Raw genomic sequence first — 12472 nt, 5'->3', positions numbered from 1 at the left:
GATTTCTTATACTCTACAATGTTGTTGTTGGCAACGTGCTTGTATTTGTGGTAGACATAAATCTAGCACTTGCTAGATTTCTCACTCTACAATGTTTCTATGTGCTCGAGTTTGCGCTAAAAGGAAATCTAACACATGTTAGATTTTATTTTAAATTGCAATGTTGTTAATCTAGCACACATTAAACTTATTTAGTCCTACAATGTTGTTATGTTCTTGTGTTTGTGCTCAAAGGAAATATAACATGTGTTAAATTTCTTTCAAATTAAAATGTGCTTGTGTTTGTGTTGGAAGAAAATTTAACACAATCTAGAATTCTTATGCTCTACAATGTTGTTCTTGGCAGTGTGCTTGTATTTGTGGTAGACATAAATCTAGCACTTGATAGACTTCTCACTCTACAATCTTTCTATGTGCTCAAGTTTGCGCTAAAAGGAAATCTAACACATGTTAGATTTTATTTTACGTTAGAATGTTGTGAATGCTTACATGTTTCTTTTTAGGCTAAAAGGAAATCTAGCTTGTGCTAGATTTTATTTTTCGTGTAATGTTGTCATTGGAAATTTTTATATGTTTGTGTTATAAGTAAATGTAACACAGACTAAATTTTTCTCACCTTACAATGTTGTTATGTGATTATGTTTCCATTAGAAGGAAATATAGTATGCATTATATTTCTTTCACCTTGTGATGTTGTTATTTGCAATGTTCTTGAGTATTTTATAGGAGGAAATCTTTGTACACTATCCCATTCTTAGACTACATATTCCATATGAAGGGCCTTCTAATCATTTCAGGGTTTAACATTTTTTATATTATAACAACAGTCTATGTAGGCATGGACTAAAACCTCATAGTCTCTAAAAGGCAAGGTCAAATGTCCCAAGAAATATTATTATTGCAATGTTTTTATTGACATTGTGTTTATGTTTTTGCTAGAAGGAAATTTAGCATCCACTAGATTTGCTTTACAATACAATGTTGTTGTTGCAATCTTCTTGTATGCGATAGAATATAGTCTAGCATGGGTTACTTTCCTTTGCCTTGCAATATTTTTAATGACAATGTGTTTGTGTTTGTGGTAGAAGGAAATCTAGCTTGTGCTATATTTATTTTGTTTTGCAATGTTTTTCTTGGAAATATGAATGTGTTTGTACTAAAAATAATTCTAGCACGTGCTATATTTCTTTCACCTTACAATGTTTTTTTGACAATATCCATGCGTTTGTAATAGAAATAAATCTAAGATGCGAATATTTCTTTTGCTTTGCAAGATTCTTGTTGGCAATATGCTTTTGTTCGTGTTAGAAGTAATTATATCACATTCTATATTTCATTCACCTTGCAAAGTTGCTATTTGTTTGCCTTTGTGCTAGACGAAAATCTAGAAGAAAATCTAACGATCGCCATAGTTAATGTTCTTTCATTGTGTTTTTCTTTTATTTTTTCTAAAGCAAACTAAGAATACACATGACTATAAGAGATAAATTTTGTGTGTATATGACGTTGTTGTAGTTTCTACAATTATTTTATTTATTCACAATGTAATGGCTTTTGGAAATGTTCTTATGCTCGTGCTAGAAGGAAACTTAGTAGATGTTTGCTTTCCTATATTCACGATTAAAAGAACATAATAAATTATTTGGGGGTGCTCTTTTTCTAACCTTGATTGGTTATTATTGTGAGTTCTACACTTGTTATTGTTCTTGTTCATTTTGTTACACATATAATGATGCGAGTAGTTATAGTATTTATAAATTCATATTTTCATCAATAATTCGAAATTGTGATAACGATTTTTTACTTTATTTTCAGATACCATGGACTATGAAGCTAGTGAGAATTCAAAGGAAGAATCCAAGGAAAAAGGAAGTTCAAGAAACACGACACCAAATTCTTTAAATGGTATGACAATTTTAGTTTATAACTTGTTACAATCGTTAGACGTTGTGTTAATAACTCGTTGTTGATTAATAAAACCTATGGAAATAGCCTTAGGAGTGGGGTTTTAATGAGGACAACCCATACTAACATGGGTATTTTTTTTTCCAAGAAATTTTAACTATGTGATAACTTTTGGTGTCATATACTAAACTTGCATAACATATGTACTCATTTATTATTGTGCGTGTAAATGGAAATCATGTATTATAAGGTTGTTTAATACTATTTGTTATTTCATGTCTTCCATAATATTTTTCTTTCTAGAAACCATGGAAACTGCTAGGCAATAAATTCGAAGTAAAGTAGCAAAGAGAAAAGGAAAAACAAATGATATACAAATGATGCCCCCTTCAACTGGTATGGTGGTTTTATATTTTATGTACTCTTTTAGAAATGGTTGGATTAGGTGGTTTCTTTTCTTAGCAATTTTAACCACGTGATAACTTTTGGTGTCATATAGTAAAACTTGCATAGCATATGTACTCATTTATTATTGTGCATGTAAATGGAAATCATGTATTATAAGGTTATTCAATAATATTTGGTATTTCATGTGTTCCATAATTTTTTTTCTAGAAACTGCGGAATCTAGTGTGCCTGAAATTCGAAGTAACGTAGTCAAGAAGAAAAAAAGAAAGAAAGTGATATACAAACATCGCCTCCTTCAACTCATATGGTGGTTTTATATTTTATGTACACTCTCTTAGAAATGGTTAGATTAGGTGGCTTTTTAGTATTTATAAGAACATTATGTGATAATATTTGAAATTATATTTTCATTTTGATTAATGCAAATATTTTTTTGTTGTTATTTTCAGAATTGGTTGGCCCAAAAGCAAATGAAATGTTACAACCATCACTTAAGAAAAAGAAAAGTTTTTTTTTTTCACAATATCGGTTGCTGGTTTGTATTCAAAAGAAAAAAGGAGGGAGATGGATCTCCATTTTTACAGAATGAGGTTGGAAAGTGATGATCCAACAATAGATACATTTGTTTATTGAGTCACATTACAGCTTGTTTCCGTTGCTGTGTAGAATCGAAATGTTGTATAGACTCTGACAAACTGAAGTAAAATGTAACAGGTTTTACATTTCATTTTTAATTTTTGCAGAAGTGTTGAGTTTGCTGCCCACTGAGGTTACTATCTTCTCACAAACCACCATGTTCTGGATCGTCCATATCTGTAGTAGCAAAGCGGCAGTGCCTTGTGAGATCGAACGCAACCCTTACCGTGGATTAATGGACACTGTCTTCTTGTTGCACCAGCCTTCAGCTGTTGAATCCAGAACTCGCAAGCAAACATTGCAGATATCTTTGATTTCCAGAGGTTTGTGATGGGAATCATTTGAACAGGTTGTGCCAATTGTGCAGGTAGGTTGGAGTAGTCGGGGGCACATCTGAAATTCCTGTGGATCGGATTCGAAGAAATACATGATTGCCTGAGGTAGCTGTAAAGCTATTTTCAAAAAGCCCTGCCCATTCTGCGCCTAGGGCCGATAGTCAAGGGAGAGGAAAATGTCGGCAGGAGTAGTAAAGCAGTTGACTAATCGAGGGATGGTGGAGCCACTGAGATCGCAGAGAATTGAGTAATTTGGATGGGCGGAACAGAGAAAGTTCAAGTTTGGAGTTGAGAGGATTATATCTGAAGTGGTCATTGCCATAGGGTAGGAGGCAGAGTAATGGAACTTCACAGAGAGGCATGGCAAAGAGCTTAGTAATTTGCGAACAGTGACGTGATGAAGATTGAATCTACTATTGGGAAGGAGCCTGATCATGGTAAGAAAGAGTAATGATCAGTGCCATTACACCGAAGGATGCCAAGAGGGTGTAAGCATGCTTTGTTTGCCAATTTATCTGCGTTTTTATTAAGAGATCTGAGGACGTGATAGTAGAGATTGCCTTTCATTTGCTGGTCCAAAATGCGGCATCGCTCCATTATTTGTTGCATACTCAGGTTTTGGGATTTTCTGTTGCTTATCATCAGTCCAATGATGATGGCGGAGTCTCCGATAATAGTAGCCTTGGGTATACCAAGCTTCTGAAGCTGGAGCAGACCTTGAAGGAGGGCGAAGGCTTCAACCCTGTTGTTTGAAGCATGGCCCAGTCCCCATTCATATTCAGTTAAAACATCTCCATTACCGTTGCATATAAGACCTCTAGCCCCACCCATTCCTGGGTTGGATTTGGAGGCTCCATCGAAAAAAAGATAATGAGTATTGTTGTTCTTGAGCCATCGGGCAAATTCTTCATCTTTCATCCTGATTTTCCAATTGCTTATTGGCCTGTCTCTGCTATTGGGATCATGTCTTTTTTGTTCTATGATGCTTCTGTCTAGAATATGCCTTATGTAATTCCTTTCTTCAACCGTCAAATCCATCACCTTCAGATTCCCATGACATTTTGTGGATAGTGTTTCCAGGTTAAGATTCCAAGCTTTATTATAGATTTTTCTGACATTGGTTGTTGTGCCTTTGAAGATCCTTTTGTTTCTTGCTAACCAGATGTTCCAGAGAAGAGTACAGGGCAAGGCGTTCCAGACCCTGCGGGCTGCATTGTTTTCTTTTCTTCCCCATGGGTAGCTCTTTTTCCATATATGCAACACTTCATATATGCTTGTGCCAGGCACCCAGGGGGGGTTGTGACTTCGAAAGGCTTCTTTCCAGCAGGCTAAGGCAAAGGAGCAGTCTATAAATAGATGTTGGATTGTCTCTTCATCGTTTTGGCAATTTGGATAGCGTGATGGCCCATTTATTCCTTGCTTTCTGAGCTTCTCAGCAGTGAGGACTTTCCCTCTTAAAAGGATCCATAAGAAGAATTTGATTTTTGGAAGGGTTTCAGCCTTCCAAACAAGTCCCCAATGCGCCCAGATTTCCATGGGATACTCGTTGGTGCAAATCAGATGGTATTGTTGTGGGGAAAAATGCCTATTTAGGACGATCCTATCCACCTAAGGTGTGACAACGCCTTAGCAACAAATGAATACAGCTATCATGATTTCTTCCTTTATGAAATATGAAAGAGAGGAGATCGGCAGACTTACCGTTGTCTTCCGGTTGTCCCTCGAACTAGATCCTCTTCTCTTTGTGTGTCCACAGCTACTCGCCTCCTCGCTTGATCAAGAGAACAACTACTTGAATCCCACGAGATCACAAGAGAACAGCTACCTGTGACAAGAGAACAGCTACTTGCGACAAGAGAAGAACACAATACAAAGGCAAATATACATATTCATAAATGATTCAGGATTAGAAGTAAATCAAATATACTAATGCAATCATACAAAATACACCAGCATATAGGAAAGAATCAAGATAGCTTTATTGAAAGTAACAGGATTCAGGAAGAGATACAACCCATAGGGTTCCAACCCAGCATCTCCTTCCCAGCAGAATGGAATTCCTTCTTCAGCTCCTTTCAAAGCATAACACACCAAATATTTCTAGCCACAAACCAACAACAATTCTTTGCAAATACCAAATTCCAGCCTCCCTTGACCTCATGGAGAGAGATCTATATATAGGGATATTGGAGAGAGGATGAGTCAGCTTGAGACTGGTCTGAGACTGACTAGTGTCCTCTCCCACTTCAGTTCTTGAGTCCACTTGGAGGTTCTTGCTCCCACTTGGAGATTTGGAACCTCTTACTCATCACCAGTCGAATTCCCTGATCCAAGTGTCATTTTGGAAGCTTCCTGGGCATTGACAACTTGAGAAATGACTCTGCCACTTGTCCAAACTCGCTCAGCGCAGGTAGCCTTCTTTGTAGTTGACATTCAACGCAGGTAGACAGTGGAGCAGTTGACATTCAGCGCAGATGCTCAGTGGAGCAGTTGACATGATCCAGAATTGCCTTGTTTTGAGTGTTTTCAGGTGGAGAACTTTTATTCAGTGCTGTGGTTTGCTGACCTTGTTCCTCTAGGGGTAGGAACAACATGTTTAGGGACTTTGGATCCCTTGATTATTGACATTTCATGCTCAGTGATGCAAGGCACAAAAATGTCTATAACAGTTGCCCCCTAAAGTATGAGGCCGTTTATCGGGTGAAATGCTTTATCCAGGAGGGTCCGAAGTTCATCCATCTGCTGGGAGGAGACCTGTAATAAAATACAATACAATACATTATGATTCATAATGTTTTCATGATCTAGCTGAGGCGGGCATTCCCATGCTCAGCTTTATAAATTCATTTTTGTACATAGAACAGACGATCGTCTGATGGTAGACTGATAATTTTGGTGAAAATTATCATCCTTTGAGTAGGATGATCATCTGCTGCAATGATGTACATGTCAAATGTCTTTATATTTTTTCTGAATATATATCGCAGCCCGGATGGATGAAACTAGATCCGGGGTCTTCAAACTCATTCGATCTTCACTCTAAGTACAAGTCGATCCATGTGAGAATTGCGCTGAAGTCGAACATGGAAAGACATCGCTTGATTAGCGGTCAATGATGTAAACCGTTAACAAGCGCGAGAGGAATCACCGATAATGATAATGACCCTCAAGGTACTGCAGTACAATTCACGTGGTGTGAATAAAGGACTTGGCGTCGAACACCACGCAAAATCTTCTGGTCGAAGGTCATTGATGTATACCTATCGCCGGAAGTGAGAAACTTGCCATTGAGGCATGCAAGCTTCAAAGTACTGATGGGGTTGTTCCTAGATCAACTCCTTGGATAATGAGCTGATGTAGACAAGGAGCGATCCGTCAAGGGAGGGCCTTAATGAATCCCACATCAGTGACACGGAACGGAGCTAATGATTTTAGTGGAGGTGAAAACAATCTGTGACATATGATTCAGGGTGGCGGTCATGAATGGATGAAGGATAATGTATGGCAGTGGATGGGACCCGGTTGACTCTTTCTGAATGACTTCTCTTGAACATATGGCGACACTGATGCGATGGATTGGTAGCATTACCCCAAATATGGATGGTATGGCAAGACCATGGTGATGTGACTGGTGAATGAAACAACCCAACCCGATTGTGGTACAGAGGAAAAGTGTCATGTTCAAGAGCGACCTGCTACCATCAAAGTTTTCTTGATCTTTCCCAATTTTTCCCCAGTCATTGCTGACCAGTACCTCTTTATTTTTTTCAAGCTTGAGGAGGATAACATATGCTTGTTCTATAACCTAACCTTCGGGCAAGCCCATCACTATGTTTTAACGAGCCTAGCGATAGGGAAATTCGTTCTCGTCTAAAGACAAGTTTGTCGCTATTTAATCATTTTAACGAGTCTAACGACAAGGAAAACTCGGTCCTTTTCATTTTTAGAGAGTCTGAAAAGGTACATAAAGTCAACTCCAAAATTCCTTTTTCGTCATCTAATCCCTTAAGTCCGAAAAAGTATAAAACAATACAGAAGGGATGAGTTTTCGATAACTTTAACGAGCCGAATAAAACAAGTGCTCGACCTTTTTGTGCAATAATCCCTCAGGTCCAAAAAGATTAAAATCTAGAGGAGGGATAGCTCTTCCGGTCCTTTAACGAGCTGAAAGGCCAAAACTCGGCAATCTTTTCATATTTTACGAGTCAGATGAAAAGAGCTTAAAGAAGACTCATCTTTTGAGGAACGAGTGATAAACAGGGATAGCAACTGATTCCAGGTACAGGTTGGAATTTTCCAATCACGGCAGTGTCACAATGATGGCTAGGTGAAATCACTCTTCGTAGCTGTTCCTCAAAATGGGTAAACAATCATATGGAGGTGAACGATCGGCCAAATGAAAGTGGAGGTGGCAGGTGCAAACACGACCAAGGCTTTTATGGCTGATAAATTTACGATCACAGTGGTTATTTACCGGGATAGGTTCATTTTTTAGATAAAAATGAGCTTAAACTCTGGAGGAAACATTGCTCACTGCTTATATTTATTTTTTAACGAGCATGAAGACCGCGTTAAAACTGCTCGGATCTTGCGTTTATTTTTTAACGAGCATGAACTTTATGCTAAAACTGCTCGAATACCCAGTCATAAGATAAGAGTGTCTCATCAAGATTCTATTTTTTATGGAGCTTCATCTCACTAAGCTTTGCTCCCCATCCTTTCTTTATGCAAGTTCAGAAACGGCTAATCCTACGAGTTTAAAGGGTTAGACCTACAGGTTTAAAGGGAGGACCTAAAAATTAAAAAAATAAATAGTCGCCCCTTGCTTGCACTCCAAAAGGTTTGCATGCCCCCAGGTATAAAACAGAATTTCAAGGTTACCTCTACTTACCCTCCGCCAAAACATTTGTTTTAAATCGAGAGAGGCTTACCTCTTTCAGGTTACCCAAAGGTTGTCTCGTTAATCTTTCAAACAAAACACTTCCTTGGCAATGTCTACCGAAGCAGACAAGGGTGAATGACTCGTGCCAAACACGTAACTTTGACAAAAGAATCCTATTCTAGAACAACCCCTCTTCCATCCACGGACGGGGTACGGACTAGTCATATTCTCCTGCGGAAACCTACTTTATACCCAAAGGTTCCCTGCCGAAGCAGGCCAGGATGCATGCCCCCTGGGTTCCAGTCATATCCTCCCGGATTACTCGCGCTCATCAGGAGGACGGACCGTGGGTTGAGACACTTCTTGCGTGAATAGACCATTTATGGATGGCACATTACTATTTGCGATGTGTGATCCGGGAAACGAAAGTTTGTCCACGAGCTTGACCATTCTTCCTTCATGCGGAAAACACATTACTCTAAAGAGTGAGGACATTACAGCTCCCATGCAATATATATAGTCTCGTCCAAGGAGTAGGTTATAATCCAAGGGTCCTTGAACGACCATCACGTTCATTTGAACGGTCTTCCCTTTCAATGTTATAGGCACATTGGGGAGGATCCCTAAAGGTTGACTGGTTCCTTTATCAAAACCTGATAGATTTCTCATCTCAGGTAAAAGCGCTGGCGAACCAAGTGCTTTCCAAGCAATAGAGGAAAGGATACTCACAGATGCCCCCTCATCAATGATAGTGCCAGCCATTACCATTCTGTATATTTGACAAATAATTCTGAATGGCACACTGGCTGGCAACCGGGGTCTGCCTAGTTGGTTCCAATCAAAGGACACAACCAGGTTGCTTGGTGGTGGGACCGAATATATGACCGGATAGCGCTCTGATGAACTTCCTTCCTGCGACAAAGGAATGGTGGCATTGCCCCCTTGATCATCAGAGTCAGTGCTGATGAAGAGAATCTGGACGGTGTCGTCTTGATTCTCCTCTGTGATGGTGTCATTCGAAAATGGAGCCTCTGAAGGAAAAACCGGGTCAACTGCCGTATCAACCTTTTGACTTTCGTCAGGCATGGATCCAGATGGTTCTTCTTCAATGACAGGTGCTTCGGCTGACCATCTAAGTGGCTCAGCCGGATTCTCAACTAGTGAGGGACTTGGCAGGAGTCTTTGATATCCAGGAGGAAGATTCGCTCGTGAAATCGGGCGATCTTCCAGAACTCTTTTTGCCTCGTCTAAGAAGGGACAACGGTGGATGGCGTGATCGCCTTCACACAGTCTGCAGGGAAATTTAACTCTCCCATTCTGTCCTGGAGCTTCACTCCCACTAGTTGACGGTGAGCAGTCGACATGGCTATCAGAGGTCGATGCTCCCGAATTGTGCAAGCGGGGGGACCAGTCTCTTAGTATCCGTGGGATACAGGGACAATCTCTATGGAAATGGTCTCCCCTGCATATGACGCATGGCGATTTAGGCCTTACGAGTGCGGTGTGTGGATTTTTCTTAGATGACACTTGTTTGCCCCCAGTCGCCTTAGGCTCCTTCTTCTTCTTTTCCTTCTTCTTATTCTCCTTCTTCTCCTTAGGAACCCGATTTTTTGATCGACCAGTTCCGTCAAGCGAAGAGGAAGGAGGGGAGGAAGATGAAGTGGAAGGCTGGGAGGCAACTCTTGTCTGATCTAACTGTTGACTCGACTGTTCAGGAGTGGTGGTATTCTGAACGACATTGGTCGAAAAGAGCCAAACTGGTAGGCCAATTGTCAGTCCTGGAAGCGACAATGTGGCCATGTGGGGCGCACCAACATCTCCCCAAGAGGAGAAGGGACTAGGATTTCCACCCAAGGGAACTCCTTGGTTGGTGTGCTCCATATTTTAAACCTAAAGATCAACGCAGGATTAAAGGGTGATTGTTCCGTTTAAAATAAATTGTTAACGACGCTTTTTAGACACAACTTGCTTTTTCAGTTTTAAAGAGTCGAGAAAAAGCTAAAGATGACTCTAGTCTCCTTCGATGTTTTAACGAGCCCGAAGTGACAAATGCTCGGATGGACTTTTTCTGTTATAGAGTCTGAAAAAGGCCAAAAGGAACTGCTCTGGAGATCTAGGCAGAGGGTGTGCCAAACCTTTCGCAAAACCACAGAATACTTTTTACAGTACGGGTGGTCGATCTTCGTGAATGTGTTCACTGCATTGCGATCAGTAGGGCGGCCGACATGGCTTCCTAAGGATAAAAGATATATGCCTATAGGGGTCTCCCAATATATACGCGACGATACGTGGGAGCACAATCCGTATTAGCGCCACCGACTCTTAGGAGGAATCACCCACCTTCTTCGAGATCGACAGTCACTATGTTTAACGACGCCAGAACACGTCTCTAGCCTAGACCTCTATGTTGTGCATTATATTACAAAGCGTTGTTAGGTTCATTCAGTTTATTTTAGGTTGATATTTTTAAAGTTTGCCTTTCAAGGTTCACCACGAGATGTATGATACAAATTCCTAAATGCAGTCTAAGATGATAAGCAAGCATTACAATCTTTCAACTTTGAAAATCCTAGCTACTAAGGGAAAAGAGAGCGACTATCTTTTCTCAAAGAGCAATCAACACACTCTAATGCACTTTCCCTAAATCCAACATGCAAACTTATCAAATGCAAAATGCACAATGCATGTGTTTGTTTTCAACTTTCTTAGTATAAATGCCTACAAAGAAAGCTTTTTGCACAATTTTGAATTCGCTTTTACAATGATCAAAATAAACAAGTTCACTTTCTTCGAAATCAACAAGGGTAGAAGAGATTACAATCACTTTGCGATTTTCGAAATAAAGACTTGTTTTGATACTTTGAAAAGAACAAATTCAAACCAATAAGCAAAAGTAAAACTATAATCAATCTGAACAAACAGCCAATGAACTCTCTTCTAAGATCACTTTCAATCAGATCTGAATCAAAGGCTACAGAAAGACTACTTTACTCATGCAAAGGAAGACTATAAATGATGCCACAAAAACATAAAAACATTCACAATCTTTTTGTACAAAAATTGGGGCAGAATTCAGGCAAAGAAAAGGGTTATCAGGCTAGTACCTATGCTGGTTAAAGGCTGCAAAAACAGAGATCAAAACAGGGCAACAAAGGACAAAGAACCCCAGCTGCACAAGGCCACACTGGTTCAGCGCAGGTCCAACACTGTCAGTTTGAAATTCAGCGCAGGTAGCCCCTTCGGGACCTGCGTTGAAATGCAGACTGCCTTCACAGTGCCTGCGCTGAAGAGAGAAACTCTCGTTTCCCTTGGCTTCTGGGTCACAAAATGCTCAAAAATCAACTGTTTCAGGCCAAATCAGAAACACAAGCAAGGTATAAACAGAGGGATGCTTTGATAGGGTACTAAAGACTATCACAAGGATCAATCAAATCGTTTGTGGATCTATTTTAGATCATAGACAAGTCCAACATACTGGATCAAAGCAGCAACTTTTACTTTGCATCCGGGAAAGATGCAGTTCAAGAATTGCTGTCAAGCCTATGAAGTAAACAAATGACGGAAACACAAATGAAATGAACAAACAAGTTCTTCCCCAGTGGAGTCGCCAATTTGTTGTGGGGAAAAATGCCTATTTAGGACGATCCTATCCACCTAAGGTGTGACAACGCCTTAGCAACAAACGAATACAGCTATCATGATTTCTTCCTTTATGAAATATGAAAGAGAGGATATCGGCAGACTTACTGTTGTCTTCCGGTTGTCCCTCGAACTAGATCATCTTCTCTTTGTGTGTCCACAGCTACTCGCCTCCTCGCTTGATCAAGAGAACAGCTACTTGAATCCCACGAGATCACAAGAGAACAGCTACCTGTGACAAGAGAACAACTACTTGCGACAAGAGAAGAACACAATACAAAGGCAAATATACATATTCATAAATGATTCAGGATTAGAAGTAAATCAAATATACTAATGCAATCATACAAAATACACCAGCATATAGGAAAGAATCAAGATAGCTTTATTGAAAGTAACAGGATTCAGGAAGAGATACAACCCATAGGGTTCCAACCCAGCATCTCCTTCCCAGCAGAATGGAATTCCTTCTTCAGCTCCTTTCAAAGCATAACACACCCAATATTTCTAGCCACAAACCAACAGCAATTCTTTGCAAATACCAAATTCCAGCCTCCCTTGACCTCATGGAGAGAGATCTATATATAGGGATATTAGAGAGAGGATGAGTCAGCTTGAGACTGGTCTGAGACTGACTAGTGTCCTCTCCCACTTCAGTTCTTGAGTC

The 12472-nt window shown here is 39.9% G+C and overlaps 1 protein-coding gene across 1 annotated transcript; it reads right to left on the bottom strand.

Moving 5' to 3' along the window:
* Positions 1-3716: 3716 nt before the first annotated feature.
* Positions 3717-4322, bottom strand: LOC149246120 (uncharacterized). Its single transcript, XM_089439939.1, has one exon. It carries the CDS (start codon positions 4320-4322, stop codon positions 3717-3719), a length of 606 nt encoding a protein of 201 aa, XP_089296065.1.
* Between the last annotated feature and the right edge of the window lie 8150 nt (positions 4323-12472).

Source organism: Pinus tabuliformis, chromosome 7, assembly GCF_031772625.1.
Source record: "Pinus tabuliformis cultivar Carrire ecotype Pingquan chromosome 7, CPIR1, whole genome shotgun sequence".
NCBI classification, from domain to species: domain Eukaryota; kingdom Viridiplantae; phylum Streptophyta; class Pinopsida; order Pinales; family Pinaceae; genus Pinus; species Pinus tabuliformis.
This window is presented reverse-complemented; position numbering and strand designations above follow the sequence as displayed.